General features: G+C 45.8%; 1 protein-coding gene across 2 annotated transcripts in view; it reads left to right on the top strand.

Moving 5' to 3' along the window:
• Nucleotides 1-21789, top strand: part of TDRD12 (tudor domain containing 12) — a 106678-nt gene that overhangs the window by 76193 nt on the left and 8696 nt on the right. For both annotated transcript variants that reach the window (XM_007996214.3, XM_037991503.2), the window contains 11 exons: nt 237-365; nt 1323-1440; nt 2056-2189; nt 2335-2555; nt 6878-6977; nt 9777-9961; nt 10886-11096; nt 13259-13351; nt 15044-15216; nt 17969-18037; nt 21111-21220. In XM_007996214.3, the coding sequence (XP_007994405.3) occupies nt 237-365; nt 1323-1440; nt 2056-2189; nt 2335-2555; nt 6878-6977; nt 9777-9961; nt 10886-11096; nt 13259-13351; nt 15044-15216; nt 17969-18037; nt 21111-21220 (1543 nt within the window). The remainder of the gene's footprint in view (nt 1-236; nt 366-1322; nt 1441-2055; nt 2190-2334; nt 2556-6877; nt 6978-9776; nt 9962-10885; nt 11097-13258; nt 13352-15043; nt 15217-17968; nt 18038-21110; nt 21221-21789) is intronic.

Here is a 21789-nt window from a genome sequence, read left to right as displayed (position 1 = left end):
TTGTTGGGGGGCTGATGAACATAAGCAAGTAACTTTTATTTCATGGCTTACTATTAAACAATTACAACTTTGATTTCATATATAAATTATGAGTGAAATACAATTGTAGTTGAGTATTTAGATATATATTGATTTCCTATACATTCTTTTCTGTTAAAATCCTAACACCTATGGAAAGTGGATCTGGAATACCTAAAATATTAAAAAGTCACATTGTTTCTGTGCTTCATTACCAGGTAGTACATCTTTGCCTAGAAAGTGAAAAGACTTCTACTTTACTCCAAGCTCTTGATTTCATTCCGAGTCAGGCACAAAAGACCTTGATCTTCACCTGCTCTGTAGCTGAAACAGAAATAGTGTGTAAGGTGAGCCCATCTCCATATAAAAAATGTTCCGTTTGTTTCAATTGGTTGAATCTCAAGTCATCACAAAAGTACTGGGGTAGTCGACTGTGTGGCAGGGAAGTACAGTTTTACAAGTTTAACAGCAATCAGAAGAGGATGTGGGGTCTGCTCACAGAACATGGAGGCTGAGGCCTGGTGCTGGGGAGGAACCAGGTGGGTGGGCAGGGCGTTTCCCCTGCAGCAGCATTCCCCAGGGCAGGGCAGTTTTGTCTTGGTGGAGTATTAAAAGTATCAATTTGTAGACATGACAACATCTTCTGTACCCTCTGTTTATGAAGATTGAGGTGGCTCATGCCTGAATCCCAGCCCTTTGAGAGGCCGAGGTGGGAAGATGGCTTGAAGCCAGGAGTTCAAGACCAGCCTGGGCAACATAGTGAGACTCTGTCTCAAAAAAAAAAAAAGAAGAAGAAGAAGATTGACAAGATAACAGTAAAAGATATCATATAGCCAAAAAATCAAATACATTGGCTAAAAATGTGTTCAGTTTTATTTTGTACATATTAGTGGTAAAACGTAGAAATGAAGCCAGCTACCAAATAGTTAATAGTACATCTACCTTTCTGCGACAGTGAGCTAGAAGTATATTACATGACACTGTGGTCAACAAGGACTTTCTATCTGTTGTGTCCGTGTGTATGTGTGTGTGTGTACAAGTATAGCTGTGTTATTTTAAAAGGAAGCAAAATAGTTTTAGCAAAAGATTGCTTATTTCACTTGAGCAAGATTTTAGACATAAACAACTGAATTTTGGAAATATATTTCAGTTTATAATCATCTCATTCTTAAGAATTATGGGATCAGTGAGGTAGTGCCCTCAGAAATCATTTAAAGTGCTTTACATTGACAATTATTGATGGAACAGTTGGCTTCCAGCCTATATCCCTGACTGTGGCCTGGCCTCTTTCGTTTCATCTTTAGGTAGTAGAAAGCAATTCAATATTTTGCTTGAAGATGCATAAAGAAATGATTTTTAACTTACAAAATGTTTTAGAACAGTGGAAGAAGAAGTTAAGTTCTGGCTCTCAAATTATATTAGGTAGGTGTTTTAATTTCTATTTCTATTTTGTAAAGGCTAAGCTAAGAATCCTATCTTTAATTCATTTATGTATCTCATCTCCAGATTTCTCATTATTCCCCAGGTCCAGGTTTACTAAGAGTCTATTAGCAATGTTAACTGGGTTTCACCGTGTTAGCCAGGATGTTAATTTCAAAATGAAAACTTAACCTCCACTAAGATTTTGATGTTGAGGTAAATCTCTCGGGTCAGTGGGCAGCCACCATTATATAATATATATGATCATATATATTATGATAGTGATCCTCAAGCTATATATATATATAGTCATGCATGATTGCTAAATTTAATATTAAAAATATAAAAGTCAACATGTATAGAATAAGTGAAAAATATATGGGCCACTTGGATTTGTAATAAGAGACATTTTTCAGGCTAAAAAGGGAGACCCCTTTTCTCTGGAATTTAAGCACTGGGCTGTGGCATTTTGGGGAAAAAATGGGGAAGAAGTTTCTTTGCATCCAAAAAAGTAAAATGTGATACGGAAATCCACCGCAGTGTGGCCGCGGGAACTGCTGGTTAAAGTACGTGCGGTAACTCCAGCGCATGTGACATTGTCAGACTCCCTCTCTGCAGCCCTCACAGACGACTGCGTCCCACTCTTGGCCATCACCGATGCCACGTGTGTAATTCACTTCAGCTTCCCTGCCTCGCCAAAAGTGTTTGGTGGACGCCTGTATTGCATGTCTGATCATTTTCACGCGGAACAGGTTTGGTGAATTTTTCTTCTCTTCCATATTCTACTGGCATCTTCTGTGTCATGATAAGCTCAGAGTCCACAAGGTTTCCTCAGTCAGACTGGGATATAGATGATCCACCCCCAATTTTCAGAGTTTATTCACCCCCGATTTTCAGGGTTCTCCTGCAGAACAGGGAGATAAGAAAGCCAAATCTGTCTTGCTGCTGACGGAGAAAGATGCGAGCCACGCAGTGGGCGTCCTGCGCTACTTGGAGCGGGCAGACGCCAAGGTCCCCGCAGAGCTGTACGAGTTCACCGCAGGAGTTCTGGAAGCCAAAGAGGATAAGAAAGCTGGAAGACTTCTTTGTCCGTATCTGAAGGCTTTTGGTTTTTGCAAGTAAGCCAGTGATTTCTTTCTAATTAAACTGATGTATAACCTGCAGTAAAGTGCACAACGGGTGCAATGTGGTGAATTGTCATGTATCTGTAGAAGCCACCACCCACTCTGAGGGAGCAGCCCGGGAGTTCCCTCGCACTCTTTCCCACGTGCCCTCCCCTCTGCAGGACTGTCAGTGTTGATTAATTTTGCTTGGTTTTGAACTCCATAGAAATGGCATCGTGGTATGTTCTCTTTCGTGTCTGGCTTCTTCAGCCTCGTGTCTGTGACATTCGTCTGTGTTGTTGTGTGTATCTGTGGTTTGTTTTGTAGCTCAGTGTTCTGTTGTATGACTGTTTCACAGTGTGTGTATCCATTCTCCTGTTGATGGGCCTGTGGGTGGTTTCCACTATCAGGCTAAAATGTTTGAAGCTGTTAGGAACACTCTTGGCCATGTCTTTTGTGGAAATGTGCACCCATTTCTCTTGGGTGCTCTGGAGTACAAGTGGCAGGTCATGCGGTAGGCATGCATTTAACTCTTCCAAAGCGTCTGGCCATTTTCTGGTCTGGTCAGTACTGTCTGAGAGAGCCTGAGTTGTCCCCCAGCCTCACCAGGGCTTAGTGTTGGTAGGGGTGGAGTGGTAAACCATTGTGATGTTGATTTGCATTTCCCTAATGATTAATGATGTTGAATATCTTTTCATAGGCTTGTGGGACAGTTGGCCATCCTCTTTTTGTGAAGTGCCTGTTGAGGTCTTTTGACCAGTTTTTACAGGGAATGTTTGTCTTTTTCTTCTTGGTTTGTGGGGGGAGTAGCTTATATTTACCCAACGTGAGTACTTTGTGTGATGTGTGCACTGAGAATGTCTCCTCCAAGCTGTGACTTGCATTTTGACTCTTTTAATACTCTGCTGATGATGAACAGGCATTTTACATTTTGTTGAAGTTTTTTGTTTTTTGTTTTTTGTTTTTTGTTTTTTGAGATGGGATTTCACTCTGTTGCCCAGGCTGGAGTGCAGTGGCGCCATCTTGGCTTACTGCAAGCTCTGCCTCCCAGGTTCACGCCATCCTCCTGCTTCAACCTCCAAGTAGTTGGGACTACAGGCGCCCGCCACCACGCTTGGCTAATTTTTTTGTATTTTTAGTAGAGACGGGGTTTCACCGTGTTAGCCAGGATGGTTTTGATCTCCTGACCTCGTGATCCGCCTGCCTTGACCTCCCAAAGTGCTGGGATTACAGGTGTGAGCCACCGTGCCCAGCCTGATGAAGTATTTTCAGGTTACTTTTTTGTGTGCTTATAGGAAATATTTGCCTATCTCGGCCAGGTACAGTGGCTCATGACTGTAATCCCAGCACTTTGGGAGGCCGAGGCAGGCAGATCACGAGGTCAAGAGATGGAGACCATCCTGGTCAACATGGTGAAACCCCGTCTCTACTAAAAAAATACAAAAATTAGCTGGGCGTGGTGGTATGTACCTGTAGTCCCAGCTACTCAGGAGGCTGAGGCAGGAGAATCACTTGAACCTGGGAAGCGGAGGTTGCAGTGAGCCAAGTTCACACCACTGCACTCCAGATTGGGTGACAGAGTGAGAGATTGTGCCACTGCATTCCTGCCTGGACCACAGAGTGAGATTCCATCTCAAAAAAAAAAAAAAAAATTGTCTATTTCAAGGTTATGAAGGCTTTTTCCTATATTTCTAGAAGCTTTGTAATTTTAACTTTCACAGTTACACTTATAATTCATATTAAATTTGTATGTATGACCACATATGGTGGCTCGCACCTATAATCCCAGCGCTTTGGGAGGCTGAAGTGAGAGGTTCACTTGAGCTCAGGAGTTCCAAGACCAGCCTGGGCAACTCACAGAGACCTGGTCTCTTTTTAAAAAAAAAAAAAAATATATATATATATATATATATATATATATGTATATGTGCGTGTGTATATATACACACACACATATATGTGTATATGTATATGTGTATATGTGTGTGTATATTTATATATGTGTGTATATATGTGTGTGTGTATATATTTATACACACACACACACACACACGCCAGCTGTGGTGGCACATGCCTGTAGTCCCAGCTACTCAGGAGCCTGGGGTAGGAGGATCGCTTGAACCTGGGAAGTCAAGGATTCAGTGAGCTGTGATTGTGCCACTGCACTTCAGCCTGGGCAATAGAATGAGACCCTATGTCCAAAAAAAAGAAAAAAGAAAAAAAATTATATGTGTAATGTGAAATCTGGGGCAAGGTTTGATTTTTCCATATAAATAATGGTTTGCTCCAGCATCGTTTATTTAAAATATCATTCAGTTCTCACTGCGTTAATGCATTTGCTATAAGCCAGGTGATGGTATATGTAGTCCATTTTTGGACTCTTCTGTTACATTGGCCTATTGGTCTAACTTTATACCAGTACTACACTTTCTTATAGCAAGTCTTAGGAGCTGGTGTATGAGTCCTCCAGCTTTGGTCCTCACCAACATTGTTTGGCTATTTCAAATCCATTGCACCTCCACATACATTTTATTTTTTGTATTTTTTGTATTTTTTTTTTTTTGAGATAGAGTATCGCTCTGTCACCCAGGCTGGAGTGCAGTGGCACAATCTCGGCTCACTGCAGCCTCCGCCTTCTGGGTTCAAACAGTTCTCCTGCCTCAGCTTCCTGAGTAGCTGGGACTACAGGTGTGTGCCACCATGCCCAGTTAATTTATGTGTTTTCAGTAGAGACAGGGTTTCACCATGTTAGCCAGGCTAATCTCAAACTCCTGACCTCAGCTGATCCACCTGCCTCAGCCTCCCAAAGTGCTGGGATTACAGGATTGAGCCACCCCACCTGGCCTCCATGTACATTTTAGAATGAGCCTATTAGTTTCTTCAGAAACCTTGTGGAATTTTGCTAGGGACTGCATTGATTGTGTTGATCAGCTTGGAGAGCATGGGTACCTTGACAGTCATGGGGCTTCTCTGCCTGATCCAGACACACCGCCACTGCTTGATACACAGACAGCTGAGGCTGGGACATGGGTGTCTGATACGTAGCTGCTGGATTAAATTTAAAGATAACTGTTGACATTAACGTTTTTGAATTATGGTACATTAAATGTGTTACTAGCAGCACTTCTATTTATGCTTAAGACTGACTTTTTTTTTTTTTTTTCTAAGACAGTCTCTGGCTCTGTCACCCAGGCTGGAGTGCAATGGCATGATTTCAGCTCGCTGAAACCGCCTTCCGGGTGAAAGCAGTTCTTGTGCCTCAGCCTCCTGAGTAGCTGGGATCACAGGTGTGCACCACCACACCTGGCTAATTTTTGTATTTTTAGTAGAGATGGGGTTCGCCATATTGGCCAAGCTGGTCTCAAATCCCTCACCTCAAGTGATCCGCCCACCTCAGCCTCCCAAAGTGTTGGGATTACAGGCATGAGCCACCATCCCCAGCCAAATATTGACTTTATTTATTTATTTATTTATTTATTTATTTAGAGATGGAGTCTTGCTCTGTCACCCAGGCTGGGGTACAGTGGCACCATCTTGGCTCACTGCAACCTCTGCCTCCTGGGTTCAAGCGATTCTCCTGCATCAGCCTCCTGAGTAGCTGGGACTTTAAGTAGGCGCCCGCCATGATGCCCAGCTAATTTTTGTATTTGTAGTAGAGTCAGGGTTTCACCATGTTGACCAGGCTGGTCTCGAGCTCCTGACCTCAGGTGATTTGCCTGTCTTGGCCTCCCAAAGTGCTGGGATTACAGGCACGAACCACCATGCTCGACCTCAAATACTGACTTTTAAAACGACAATTTCAACTATATCTCAATGTGGAAGCAGCATTGTAGTTAAGGAATGGCTTCTGGGTTAGAGGTCGATTGGCCTTTGTTATGTATTATGGCAATGTATTTGTAATTCAGTCTTTATTTTGAAAATATATTTTGTCCATTTACATAATGCATTTTAGAATGTCTAGAGAAATAGGGTGGCTGAGCGGGGAGGATCTCTTGAGCCCAGGAGTTAAGAGGCTGTAGTGAGACATGATCTTGCCATTGCACTCCAGCCTGGGCAACAGAGTGAGACCAAACTCTTAAAAAAAAATTAAAAAAGTTTGCTAGTAATGAAGTAACTTACTGAGTTTATTCAGTGTTAACTAAAATGTAAAATCCATTTGTACTTATTTATATATTATTAATGTCATCTGAAATATTTAATGTGGTTATTCAATTTTTAGGGTGTTTGGAATAAAAGTTCTCTGATTTAGGTTGCAGATTAATTTTCTGAAGAAAGTATTAAAATTCACATTAACAATTATTACTTATTTATGGTAAATCTAGTCATTTCATTTTCAGAGACAAGAGGATCTGTCCTGACCGACACCGTATTAATCCAGAAACGGACATGCCCAGGAAACTGTCCAGCCAAGCCCTACCTTCATCTGGATACATTAAAGTAGGTTCGGTTAAAGATCCTTGTGTCCTCTGACAAATGGTCATGTTAATAAACCTGTTTTATTTGTTAAGCAGGATCTTAGTAGATGTAATGATGTCTTCCAGTGGTCAGTATTAACATACCACCATTAATCCAACCAGAGGTATGCGTCGTTACAAGGCGCCTTATTTCAGGGCCCCAGCTTATTTATAAGCCAAGATCAAATTCAGTAATGGATGACAGTTTAAGGATTTTTTTTTCAATTATATTTTCAGAAAATGTTTCTATTTGGGGGCCATTAAAAATAATGCAGTGACTGGACACAGTGGCTCCCACCTGTAATCTAATCATTTGGGGAGACTGAGGCGGGCAGATCACTTGAGGCCAGGAGTTCAAGACCAGCCTGGGCAACATAGTGAGACCTTGTCTGTACAAACAAATTTTAAAAATAATAATAATACAGCGATTACATGAATCTTTTCCAGACATTCGTGATAATTTCTTTGAGGAAAATTCTGTAATAAGATGCAGATAGAATTGCCAAGTTAAGGATTTTTTTTATTTTCTTTCAAATCCTTTTTATTAATTTCTTCATTTCTTTTTGAGCGTGCAATTTCTCTCCCTTTCACCTGTTTCCCTTAGGGCGGTATCTTTTGTGTTAATTTCCTAGGCTGCTGTAAAAGATTACCACCGAGTTAGTGACTTAAAGCCACACACATTTCTTCTGTCATGTTCCTGGATGCCAGAGTCCAACGTCAGGGTGTCAGCAGGGCTGTGCTCCTCTGCAGCCTCCAGAAGGTGACCTGGCCTGTGGCTCGCCCAGCGTCCTTGTGTCTCAGCCGGCAGCCACTGTAGCTCTCTGTCTACCTGCATCTTCACATGACCTCCTCTTCTCTGTGCCCCTTATAAAGCATGTTTCACTGGAGGGAGGGCCCGCCTGGATAACCCAGATCCATTTCCTGGTCTGCAGATTTCACTACCTCTGCAAAGACCCTGTTTTCAAGTCAGGTCAAAGTCACAGTGACCTTGGGGGTTAGGACATGGACATACCTCTTTTGGGAAAGTCACCATCCAACCCACTACAGTTTTCATTATTGAATTTTTTAAAAAAATTTCTAACTCTTTCCTGCATTCTGTCACCTCATTTCTAAGTTGTTGTCATTCTGATCTGTTACTCTTTTATACATGTATTGTTTTCTTAGTTAACAAACTAAATGCAGTGTTTCTTGAAGGTTATAGTTTTAATCTGTTTGTGTTTTGTTTGTTTGTTTGTTTGTTTTTTTGAGATGGAGTCTCGCTGTGTCACCCAGGCTGGAGTGCAGTGGCCGGATCTCAGCTCACTGCAAGCTCCGCCTCCCGGGTTTACGACATTCTCCTGCCTCAGCCTCCTGAGTAGCTGGGACTACATTAGCTGGGACTACAGGCACCCGCCACCTCGCCCAGCTAGTTTTTTATATATATATTTTTAGTAGAGACGGGGTTTCACCGTGTTAGCCAGGATGGTCTTGATCTCCTGACCTCGTGATCCACCCATCTCAGCCTCCCAAAGTGCTGGGATTGCAGGCTTGAGCCACCGCGCCCAGCCGGATGTATCTTTCTAACAGGTTTCGTTGTCTGTAGGGATGGTTCTTCTGCTCTTTATTCTCTTTTTAATTATTTTATTTTTATATATTATTATACATTTTGTTATTTTATGATGACTTCGTATCGGATTTAACCTTGTTACTTTGCTGCTGCTCGTTTTTGGATAGAATTTGTTTTCCTGACATTTTGGAGGAGGTGTGGGTCAGGGTAACTTTTCTGATTTCACAGAGTTCCCTTTTCTGTTGTTTTATGTACTGTATAAAATGAATATGGTGATGTAGTGTCTAAGATTTCTGAGATTCCCTGGCCCTGTTCCCCTCCTGAACTCTTACCTGGTTTTCTCTTCCTTCATCCCTCTTGTCCCTGGAGGGACAGTGTGTAGATTTTGCAGGGGCTTCAGCCTTCACCCACTGTGGAGGCAGGTGAAGCCTTCCAGGCTCGCTTATCACACTGGCTGAGCCTGTTTTCAGGGAGGGCCTCTTGCCTCTTCTAGAGCTCTCTGTTCTCAGGTCTATTGCTTCCCTCTGCTTCCTCCGGCACAGGCACAGACACTGGTACCTGTGGGTGTCGCCAGCCCGGCCCTCTCCCCCATCCTGCCAAGTGCCTACTTCTCACTCCTGGCATCTGCTCTGGGCAGCCAGGGCTCCTTGCCTTCCTGCAGAGTGTCTCTGCCCTCTGCACACTGACTACTTCCTCACACGCTGGTCCCCGTGCCTACTCTAACCTGTGAAGGGCTGTCTTCTCCAGCACACACAAGCTGTGGCCTCTCTGTCCACTTCTGGATTGCCGAGGGTCTCTGTAGGACACAGTTTCATCCCTGTAACCCTGGAAGCTGGTAAACATTATGCTCGTAATAAGATGTGTCTTGTTACCTGAAAAAAGATTGGAAGGTCTCAAGAGACAGCAATGCTATTTTAAGAAGAATTTCTATAAAAGTGCAATTAGAAGGTAAACAAAGGAACATTTATACCTAGTAATGAAGATTTAAAATAATGAAATTTGCAAAATAAAAAAAATCTTCCATTAGATTTAAAGTGAAACTCTAATTATTTGTGACTATGTGAGGTATTGGTTTTGCCTTGCCTTTTTGGCTAGCTTCCTAGTTTATTTCTAAATCCACGTTGCTAAGCTTTGGTTTCTTAAGTTGGGTACTGATTTCTGCAGATACAGGGAGTGTGTACATCTCCAATTTAGACTAAGTTTGTTTCCTGGTCATGTTTACTATATATGTTTCAGATAATACCTTTTTATATTTTGAATGCAACAAATTACTTTGGCCGTATAATTGATAAACACGTGGATCTTTATGCAACTCTCAATGCTGAAATGAATGGGTATTTTAAGGATTCTAATAAAACAACTGTGGAAAAGGTGGAGAAGTTTGGATTGTATGGATTAGCAGAAAAAACGCTTTTTCACAGGTAACATATCTGTTTATTTCACTTGTAAAGTTTTGAAGCATGAGGTAACTAAGTGGTATTGAGTTCCTATTTTCACCCCTGTCCATTTGAGTGTGTATGTGAGCCTGGTGACAGCGGGGTTTTCCCCCCAGATCTGCTCCAGTTCTTTGTGGGAAACACTTTCCCAGGCTCCTGAGCATGGTGACACCGTGACCCGTTGAGCCATCACTGTGTGCAACATACACATACATCTTTAACTCACTTAATTCTTGCCAAGTTCCTGTCAAGTGGGCATCATTCCCGTTCTACAGATAAGAAAACAGCCTTGGCAATGTTACGAACATGGTGTCAGGTCAGCTCGATACCTGGCATAGTTTGTTCCAACCTGCTCAGTCTGAATCACATGCTTGTTTGCACCCACTTCCCTTAAATCCACACCTGGCGCCACCTGGTGATAGCCTTGAATTCAGAAACTTTGAAACTTGACAGGTGACGTCACTCATGCCTGTAATCCCAGCACTGTAGGAGGCTGAGGTGAATGGATTGCTTAAGCCCAGGAGGTCGAGGCTGCACTGAGCTATGATCATGCCACTGCACTCCAGTCTGGGCCACAGAGCAAGACCTTGTCTCTACAAAAAACAAACAAACAAAAAAGACAAAAAAAAAAAAGGAAAAACTTTGTGACTTTAATTTGCTATGTTAATTTTTATTACATTGTTAGATAAAAGGATTTACTCTTATTCAAAAGTACATGTTTTTATACCTATGTACACTTTTTTAAATCCACCACTTGAAGTACTGAAGGCCTTAGTTTTTATTTCTAGTATAGAGTAAAATCATGGCATTTCGGAGTCTTTTTATATGTTTTCCATTTCATGGTAATTTGAGGCAAAGACAGTCCTTTCTGGAATCTCTGTGTTGAACCAATGCCCTGTTGCTCTCCAGGGTTCAGGTGTTGGAAGTGAGCCAAAAAGAAGACGCCTGGGCCCTGGATGACATCCTTGTAGAGTTCATTGACGAAGGCAGGACAGGACTTGTCACAAGGGACCAGCTGCTACATCTCCCAGAACGTTTCCACACACTTCCCCCGCAGTCTGTGGAGTTTATTGTCTGTAGGGTGAAACCTGCAGACAATGAAATGGAGTGGAATCCGAAGGTGGGTTATTTTGGCTTTTTATCTAGTGTTGACTTTTAGAATGTATTTAACCCAGAATATACACAGAATTGAGGCCTGTCTGAATTTAGAGTGTCACATTTGGGCAGGGAAAGCGCGGTCTGCTCAGATCCCCACGGTGTGTGAACATCCCAGCTGAGCCCTCAGAGAGATGCTGGGCAGCCGCAACACTGCCGCCGCCACTAACCTTGTGCTTACGCTCACAGAATCGGTATAAAGTAGGGATGTCGGTAAAATAAATTGCCCATCAGCCTAAGCAGGGGAAGCACCTACAAAAGTGAACGTTCCAGGCTGGGCGCTGTGGCCTGTAATCTCAACAGTTTGGGAAACCAAGGGATGAGGATCCCTTGAGCCCAGGAAGTCGAGGTTGCAATGATCTATGATCGTGTCACTACATTCCAGCCTGGGTGACAGAGCGAGACCCTGTCTTTTAAAGAAAACAAATCAAAAAACAGAAAAAAAGTGGAAAAGTGGACCTTCCAGCCAAAGAGGGGGCACAATGGGTGGTCTCAGGAGAGGCCAGGTGATTCCACTGGGGCAGGGACGATGGGCCAGGAAGGAGAGATGGAGGCCAGAAAAGCTGCCAAAGGAAGGGTCGTTTCCTCTGGGCTTCGTGGTATAACTAGGATGTCACCAAGTAGAACAGATGGGCGTTGAAAGCAAAGAGAACCACTCGTGCTGAGGCACAGACACAGAAGGGGGCCCCATCTGGGCTCACGTGACCATCCAAGTGGAGTGGGAAGGCCCAGCCCTTGCGGCCAGGGAGAGACCTGCAGCCAGTCCTGCCCATCACTGGAGCATGAGTTGTGTTGCTAAGTGCTCCGATTCTCCAAGGAAAGGTTACATTTTGCATAATTTGACAAATGGGACATGAAATAAGTCATTGCAATTGGCAAAGTAAAAACAGTTTGGGTTGTAAACAAAGTTAAACATTATCCAGGAAATAAACAAGTGAATGCTTCCATGATGCAGGATAAACACACAACCTTGCTCTTCTAAGTTTAGTAAAAGGAGCCTTTATCACAAGGCAGTGGTGTTCCTTCTTTGTAATGACCGTCTCCTGTGTACCAGGTGCCCTCTTGGGTTCTGGGGATGTAGTCATCAGCAAGAAGGTCACAGTCCTTTCCCCAAGAAACACTTGACCTGTGAAGATGACTGACTGAAAGTCTCCCTTGAAGGAGCAGCCTTCTGTGGGAGTGGAGAAAGCTTCTCCTGTGTCCGTTCTTCCGAATTATTCACCAAGTGCAAGGGGGACGGAAATGGGCAGGTCCCTTTCGCCCTGCTTTGTTCATGTGAAAATGTGCATGAGAGGTTGCTTAGACAGGTCCTGCCTGTTGTGTTCCTCCTTGAGAGGAAATGGCCATGGCCAGGTGTGGTGACTCACACCTGTAATCCTTGGGAGCCCAAGATGGGAGGATTGCTTGAGCCTAGGAGTTCAAGACCAGCCTGGGCAACGTCGTGAGACCCCATCTCTAAAAAAAAAAAATTAAAAATTAACCAAGTGTGGTGGTGCGTGTCTGTGGTCTCAGCTACTGGGGAGGCTGAAGAAGGTGGATTGCTGGGGTCCTCGAGGCTGCAGCGAGCTATGATTGTGCCAGTGCACTCCAGCCTAGGTGGTGGAGAGAGATCCTGTGTCAAAGAAAAAAGGAAAGAAAACAACAGCCATTTACTCAGGGAGGGGTACACAAAAGACCAGGCCCTCAGCTCCAGTGTCACTGGCTGCAAGGCAGCTCCATTGCAGTGACAGCCTCAGAGCAGGAGGAACAACTTTCACTTCACTTTCATTGAGCTTTCAAAGAAATAGGCATCCGTGCTTTAAAGACAGATTGGCAGGTGATGGAGGAGATGGGGTATGCATGACCACAGAAGGAAATGTACAGTGTTGGGTCCCAAAGGCACAGACCTTACCTCGAGCTCTGGGAACTCACTAGTAAGAGACCATGGGCGAGTTCCTTTCCACACCTGCCTCACTGAACTCTGCTATTAGCCTTGTGGACGAAAGGGGGTGATGACCTCTGTGACCTCATAGCATTACTGTGAGGCTCAAATGAAATGCATGGAATATTTTGCAAACTGTATGGTGTATACAAAATAAGGTATTTTGTTGAAGCCTCACCTAAAATAATGTTAAGTGCTTTTTTCAGGTTACTAGGTACATCCATCATAAAATTGTTGGAAAATTGCATGTTGCAAAAGTGATCCTGGCTTTGGGAAATACAGTTTGGATTGATCCAATGGTAAGTATGCATTTTTCTTAAAAATAAATCTGTTTGAATGGGCCACTAAAATTATCCACATTATTCTAAGCTGTCACTTGAATGACTGCTGCACAGAAACGGTGACTTATTTGGGGCTCTGTTAGGGAGAGGTGTTTTTCATGTTATTTGGGTCATGTTATTTGGGTCATGAATTGGGTTGTGGGTTTAGTTTTTGTTCAGGGGAACATTTTACATTGTAACCCCAGCACACATGTGCATTGCGTATGTGAGGCACACGGACACACACACATGCAGCTGAACAAAGCTTCGTGAGGACTCCATGTGACATTCTCTGATGCTGACAGTTTCTAACTTGCCCATTCCCCATGCACTTACTGAGCACCTGCCACGTGCCAGGAGCAGTGCTGGGCACTGGGTTCCCTCTGGGAGCAAAGCACACGAAGCTCCCATCCTGCAGAGCAGCTCTCGGGGGAGGCGGGGGGAAGGGGGAGGGGAGGACACACGACAAGGACACACGTGACTCAACCAGCCTCCGTGTCTCTCCACGGCTGCTGGCACCACCATCCCTGCTTGTTCCCCAAGAGCTCCACTCCTCCACTCACAGTTCTGCTGTATTAGACTTAAATCTTATTATGAATACTTACAAGATTTAACAGAGTCAGTTTATAAAAACTTTTGCTGAAAGTTATTTTTATGAGGTTGGAAATGTTTTAACATGTTAAAAGGGGAATTTGGATGTAAGGTTTAAGACTAAGCAGAAAATCGTTTTCAGAAGAGAAAATATGGATTACAAATGCAGGTAAATGAGGAGATTTGGGCATCTTAGTTGATGCTGTGATATTATTGTGTTTGTTTTTTGTTGGGGGGAGAAAAGCAGAAATTTTATTAAGTGGAGATTTAAAATAGATTGAAGTAAAGAAAAAAAACCACCGGGCGGATGTGTCCACTCTGCAGTGTGTGTGGCAGTGCTCACGGCGGCCAGAGGGAAACAGACCCGCCCTCGCCGTCTCCACCTGCTCCTGGTCCCACCCAGTTTGAGCAGAGAGAGGCTCCTCCACACATTCCCCGGTGGGCACACATTCCTGGGGTTCACCTAGGAAGAGGCCCCAGGCAGGGCAGGCCTGGAGCACCCCCCACCCTCACCATGGAAGGGACGGCCCCTCCTATACCCACACTGCCACCAACAGGGCCAGGTTGTTAGAGATTTTTGTGTTTTACCTAATTTTGTATAAATGGAAATGGATGTGAGGATGTTTTGGTCGCAGAAAAGACGAACAGAAGAAATGGCCCAGAACAGGATTCAGGTTCTTGGCTTAGGCCCTTCCCAGGCACGGGCAGATGCTGAGCCTCAGGAGGTAAAAGGAGTTGAGAAGGAATGAGAAAGATGTAAGAATTATGCATCTGACAAGGGGTTTATCCCAGATTTGCAAGTTGGTCGTGACTAGGGGTTTATCCCAGATTTGCTCTTGCCACCCCCCCCCGACCACCTGCCCATATTTCTGTGGCATGGGGCAAGGCCTGGACAATTCGGATGGAGCTTCAGGTATGAAGCAATCCAGATGCTGCCATGGGAAGCCCTGCATATCGTGGCAAGCGCCGAAGTGCAGCCGACGTGGCAGGATGAACCAGAGAGGCCCTGTGAGAGTGTCTGTGCTTCAGTTAAAATTCAGAGTGACTCCTGCTAATGTTCAATTTTTTCATTGATTCAAGGTGCACATTACAAACCTTTCCAATTTAAAAACCTCTGTCATTGATTATAATGTTCGAGCTGAAATTTTGTCCATGGGAATGGGCATTGATAATCCAGAACACATAGAACAACTGAAAAAATTACGTGAAGACGCAAAGATACCGGCTTTTGAAGAAAGCCTAAGCCAGACCCTGTAAGTGAATTTCTGTCTCCCTTTTGGAAGAGCTGTTTTTTGGAAATACAACTCATAAGTGTTAAGGACATGTTTTATGAAAGTAGAAGAGTTGGCTGGGAGTGATGGCTCACGCCTGTAATCCCAGCACTTTGTGAGGCTGAGGTGGGCGGATCACGAGGTCAGGAAATCAGGACCATCCTGGCCAACATGGTGAAACCCCGTCTCTACTAAAAACACAAAAATTAGCTGGGTGTGGCAGTGCATGCCTGTAATCCCAGCTACTCGGGAGGCTGAGGCAGGAGAATCGCTTGAACCCGGGAGGCAGAGGTTGCAGTGAGCCGAGATCACGCCACTACAGTCCAGTCTGGTGACAGAGTGAGACTATGTCTCAAAAAAAAAAAAAAAAAAGTGAAGGGTTTTTAATGAGTCTCCATATACCCATCACTCAGTTGTAATAATGACCAAGATTTTGAAAATCTAGTTTCATCTCTACCCCAGCCCACACTTGCATTTGTTGGCGTATTATAAAGCAATCTCAAATATAGTATTTCACCTGCATCTCTTACAGAAAGGATCGTTAACTTTTTACTGACAAATAGCCACATACAGAAAAGTGCGCACGTCAGATGTGATGTGTTTCCTGAGTATACCTGTGTAACCAGCCCAGATCAAGAAACAGAGCCTGGCTCAGAGCCTCCCCTCCCTCTAGCTACTCCCCCTCCCCAACAGGAGCCATTCCCCTGATGTGGAAAAGCAGGGATGGTTTTCCCCGGTTTTGTACTTTGAATGGAATTAGACAGAATGCCCCCTCACCATAGTGAGTTACAGAAGCTAGGCTCAAAGGAGGCATAAATTCTCTAAATTCTCAGTTACATAATGTTCCTTTGTATGAATATACCATTATTTGTTTACCCATTCTACTGTTGACTGGGGAGATTTCCAGTTTGGGGTACTTCAAGTAATGGTGCTTTCAACATTACCATACATGTCTTTTACAAATATATACACTTAGAAATAAATTTCTGATGGAATGGGATTACTGAGTCGTAGTTAGAGTTACTACCCAATAGTGTTCCAAACTGGCTGCACCAGCGTCTCCTCCCATGGAGGAGGGTATTAGGGAGACTGTGACAGTCACTCTGAGGAGGGATCCTGGCAGCTCCAGAGGGGGAAGGGTCTGTATCAAGACTTCCTTCCAGTTAGGAGGAAAACAGCAGGCATCTGTTAAGAAAGTTGGCAAAAGACATGAGCAGCAACTTCAGGATGCCTAATTACCATATGAGAAGGTGCCGGAACTCCTGAAAGCCCAGGGAGTAACACCACAGCATGCCCAGCCCACCAGAGAGGGGAATGAGAGAAGGAAGGAAAACATGCACCACGTGTGGGCAGGGATGAGAGCGGCAGGGTTTCCCAAAACTTAACGAGAGCACTGTTAGCACAGCTAAAAAGACTCCCAGTGATTCCTGCAATTGCATGTGTTTTATTGTGGCAAAATACGCATGACAACAGCTGCCATTTAAATTCTTTTTTTTTTTTTTTTTTTTTGAGACGGAGTCTTGCTCTGTATCCCGGGCTGGAGTGCAGTGGCCGGATCTCAGCTCACTGCAAGCTCCGCCTCCCGGGTTTACGCCATTCTCCTGCCTTAGCCTCCCGAGTAGCTGGGACTACAGGCGCCCGCCACCTCGCCCGGCTAGTTTTTTGTATTTTTAGTAGAGACGGGGTTTCACCGTGTTAATCAGGATGGTCTCGATCTCCTGACCTCGTGATCCGCCCGTCTCGGCCTCCCAAAGTGCTGGGATTACAGGCTTGAGCCACCGCGCCCGGCCTAAATTCTTTTTAAGTGTACAGTTCAGTGGCATTTAGGACATTCTCAGTGCTGTGCAACCATCATCACTCTCCATCTCCAGAACTTGCTCATCTTCTGGACAGAAACTCCATACTCCTTAAATAATAATTCCAGAGTCTGCCCCCGCTGGCCCCCTACTCTCCTTTGTCTCTAAGAATCTGCCAATCCTGGGCACTTTCAGTGGAACCGTCCACTGTTTGCCCTTTTGTGTCTGGCTCGTCTCAGTGGAATGTCCTCAAGGTCCACCCGTGTTGCAGCCCGGGTCAGATTTCCTTCCCTTTGAAACTCGTCCTCCATGGCATGGATCACCACGTTTCGCTTCTCCATTCATCTGCCTGTGCACACCTGGGCTGCTGCCCCTCCTGACTGTGGTGGATGTGCTCCTGTGTACACAGGTGTACAAATACCTGTTTGAGCCCCTGCCTTCACTTCTCTGGGGTTGCTACTCAGAAGTGGAGCTGCTGGGCCCTGTGGGTATCCTGTGCATGATTTTTGGGGACCCTCTATCCAGTTTCTGCAGCTTCTGCCCCATTGCCTGTTCCACCAGCCACATCCGAGACCTGCAGTTCTGAATGTCCTCTCCTTGACCCTGCCCGAGGTGCAAACTCCAGGTCTCTTCGGGGCTCTTCCGGGCATGCCTCTGTGCGCTTGTGCTATTCTAAATGGCCCATACACACAAATGCTTTTGAACATCCTAATTCCCCAGTCTCTCGCTCTCCACGTCTCCTCCGGCCCGGCCTACCCAGGTATCTGGGGTCTGTAGGGCCTGGTAGCTTTAGAAGCAGGCCTCCATCTCAATAAATAAATAAATAAGTAAAAAGTGCTTTTACCCCTGCACTCCAAGCTCTGTCCTCCACTGTCCCCAGACAGGCTCCACAGACGCACATGATTATTTGCAAATGAAGTCTGCTCTGCTTCCTCCAGGCCGAGGGTGACAGGGACCAGGCCTGCTCAAGACCAGGATTGTCCATCCAAGGAGCAGGAGGGGCAGGGGTGAGTACGAACACCACAGAGCTTCCTCCCAGAACGCCAGACGGGGCCATGTGTGAGGGGGAGCCAGTGAGGGACGGTCCACATGGACGCCTGGGAGGATCCCCACGAGCTGAGGGAAGGACTTGGTTGTGAGTTCCAGGAGCAGGGATGAAGGTGCCCGGAGCAGAGCAGCATACAGGGACCCAGAGGTGCCGGGCTAGGTCTTGCGGGGCCTGTGGCCACTGCAGGGAATGGGCTCTTTCTCCACAGAGGCTGGAGCCATGAGCGGATTTTGAGCAGAGGGGTGACTTGAACAGCAGATGGTTTGTGGCTGCTGTGTTGAGAACAGACTCAAGGGAGGGTGGGGGACAAAGACTGTGCCAGGAGCTTTGGACAGGAGGATGGAGGCTTGGACCAGGCGGCTTTGTGGAGGCTGAGAAGCCGCTGGTTTCTCAGTGTGTTCTGCTGGAGCTGATGGGGCTCCAGCCAGTCTGCATCTGTGGCAAGAGCACAGCCCTCGTGGCAGGGCCTGGGAGCCCCAGAGGTGTGAGAGGAGGGGTCCGGGGGTGAGCCCTGGTATCTCCGCTGGGGAGCGTGGAGAAGGGTGGGGACATTGTAGCCAGCAGGTGGAGGGAAGCCTGGAGAGGCAGGTGGGTGAGGGATGCATGTCCCGGACAGGAGTGATGAGCTAGCCCAGGTGCAGCTGCAGACCCAGTGAATGAGGACCAAGATGTACAGCTGGGCTAGTGGCCTGCTGGGCTAGTGGCCTGCCGGGCTAGAGACCTGTTGAGTTAGTGACTTCCTGGTTTAGTGGCCTGCCGGGCTAGTGGCCTACTGGGCTGGTGACTTGCTGGGTTAGTGGCCTGCTGGGCTGGTGACTTGCTGGGCTGGTGACTTGCTGGGCTAGTGGCCTGCTGGGCTAGTGACTTGCTGGGTTAGTGGCCTGCTGGGCTAGTGGCCTGCTGGGCTAGTGACTTGCTAGGCTAGTGGCCTGCTGGGCTCTTGATGGTTGGTGACCTTGAAAGATTCCTGAGTTGCAGCTGAAATTAGGAGGATTTAAAATTATGTGGACCGGGCGTGGTGGCTCATGCGTGTAATCCCAGCACTTTGGGAGGCCGAGGCAGGAGAATTGCTTGAGCTCAGGAGTTCGAGACCAGCCTGGGCAACATAGCAAGACCCAGTCTCTACTAAAAATACAAAAACTAGCTGGATGTGATGGTACACGCCTGTAGTTCTAGCTACTTGGAGACTGAGCTGGGAAGATTGGTTGAGTCCGGGAGGTTTAGGCTGCAGCGAGCCGTGATTGTGCCACTGCACTCCAGCCTGGGTGACAGCGAGACCTTATCTCAAAAAAAAAAAAAAAGACAAAGATGAACATAGTATGGTCTAAAGTTTTTTAGTTTTTTACCTTAATAAAAGTGGATACATATAGGATTAGGATACAGGGTAGTTTCCATCCACTTTCAAGAAAAAAGAAAAATTTTCCCATACTTCTGAGATACTTTTTTAGAAATGAAGATGTCATTAAAGTTTAGTAGATTTAACCAAAATGAGGTTTGGTGGCATATGGGAAGCGCCGACTTTGAGCCCCAGCTCTGTGTAAAGGCTCCCACAGACCCTTTCGCACTGTAGCTTTGTAGTTAAGAGAGTTTAACGTACCCGTTGTCATGAACACAGAGCATGCAGCAGTATGGGCACTGCGAGGTTTCATAGGGAGCCTGCTAGGAGAGACCCCATCTCAGACAGCTCCTGGAGAATGGGGGATCCTGACAGGTAGAGAGGAATGGCGAGAATATTTGATGCTGTGACCAGCAGATCTGAAAGCCACAGGACTTAGTGGTTGGCAGATGTTAGGGAGTGTGGGTCTGTGTGTCTGAGCCCTGGTGCCTGGGGGATGCTGGTGTGGTGGACAGTGACACGTGGTTCCCAGGCACAGCCCATGGCAGAGGAGGAGAGGCTGAGGTGGGCTATGGAGGTGCCAGTTTTTAAGGTTACTGCAAGTCTAAACCTAGGGCTCAGGAAAGCAGCTGGGGAAGGCTCTTGGTTTGCTACTGTTTGAGGAGAGTCAAAGCTCAGTGAGTATGAGGAGGAAGGAACCAACCTAGCAGGGGAGGATCTAGAGAAGGAGAAGAGGGTGGGCAACTGCACAGAGCCTGGGGAGGGGCAGTGGCTGGGGTCGCTCGCTGCCTGAATCTGGAAAGTGCTGCACCAGAGGCTTCTTCTGGGCCCGTCAGAAGACAGGCACACCCCTCCTTCTCACAGGTGTGCGTGTGTGGCTGTCAGAAGACACATTCCTCCTCATGTGTGTGCATGTATGTGCGTATGTGTGTGTGTGCACGTGTGTGTGTGTAGGTTTGCTCATTTAGGCCTGAATTGTCTCTTCAAGGATGTATAAACACCGAGTCACACTGTCACCCACGAGGAAGGGAGCTGGCTGGCTGGGGAGCAGGGATGAGAAGAGCTTTTCAGTGTACAGCCAAATTTGACTTCTTTTAAAATACTGAACCACATGAATGTGGTTACCTGTTCAAAGAACCAAAAGAATACACAATTTAAAAATTTTAAAATAAGTAATCTAGCTAGTTACTAAGTAGGGTAAAATATGGGGCAGCACGTTGAATTTAGTAGGTTCTCGGATGTTTAAATGCATGTGTCTGTCTGTGTGTTTTAGATAGAGAGGTATAGAAGGCAATAATTTCTTTTTTATGTGAGGAATATTTCTAGAAGTAGGCCCAAACTGGTAACAGGGGTGGTCTCTGGGAAGATGGCCCCAGAGCCTGGGTCAGGGGAGGCAGGAAACTGGCTTGTCACTTTCTGTCCTTTGGTCCTGTTTGAAGTGTGCAGCAGTGAGTATGGAAGGGAAACCACCTTGGTAAAGAGTGAAGGCCTCCCTGGTCCTGTGTGCTTGCCCATCATCCTCATCGGAAGGAACCAAGTTGATGGGCTGCCTGGGGCATCTTAAATGAGTCATAAGCTCTGTGTGGGTCTGACTCCAGGGCCACAGGCACTTCACAGTCATTTATTGCCTGCCTTCCTCTCCCACTTGGGCAGTTCCTTTAGAGAGCCAGGTGTTAGCCCCGCCTCTCCCGTCTAGGATGCCTCCTCCAGCAGAAGATGCTGCTCGCCTGCAGAGCCCCCAGCCTGAGGACACAGGTGCAGAAGGAGGGGCTGAGTCCAAGATGAGCTCAGAAAACCAGAAGCCTGGTGGGTACTTGCTCTTCAAAAGATGGTTAAGTTCAAATCGTTAATGTCTGGAAAATTACTAATATGTAGACTTTCCACTTTGAGATGAAATGTGGAGAAGATGACATAAACTGATATCACCTAACTGTTCTTATTTTTGGCAGGTCAGCCCCCATTGTTTTGTTTTTGTAGTTTGAGGTCTACCATCCATCTAGTGATGTGCACAGATGTTAAGTGAACAGCTCAGGAGTGTGTGTGTGTGTGTGTGTGTCAGCACCCAGACCGAGCTGTTGAACATTTCCAGGACCCCAGCAGTCTCCTGGCCGGAACCCTCCCCACTGACCATTCTGATTTCTGATGCCGTTAGTTTTGCTGACTTGGAAGCATATAGAATACATTCTTTTATTTTAAATAGAGATGGAGTCTCACTGTGTTCCCCAGGCTGATTTTGAACTCCTGGCCTCAAGTGATCCTTCTTCCTCGGCCTCTAAAAGTGTTAGGATTATAGGCGTGAGCCACTTTGCCCAGCCTATAGTATATGTTCTTGTGACTTCCTTCAATCAACATTGTCTGTGAAATTAATCTGTATT

Source organism: Chlorocebus sabaeus, chromosome 6 (genome assembly GCF_047675955.1).
Source record: "Chlorocebus sabaeus isolate Y175 chromosome 6, mChlSab1.0.hap1, whole genome shotgun sequence".
Lineage (NCBI taxonomy): Eukaryota > Metazoa > Chordata > Mammalia > Primates > Cercopithecidae > Chlorocebus > Chlorocebus sabaeus.
Note: the sequence above shows the minus strand (reverse complement) of the source record. Positions and strands in the feature narration are given on the sequence as shown.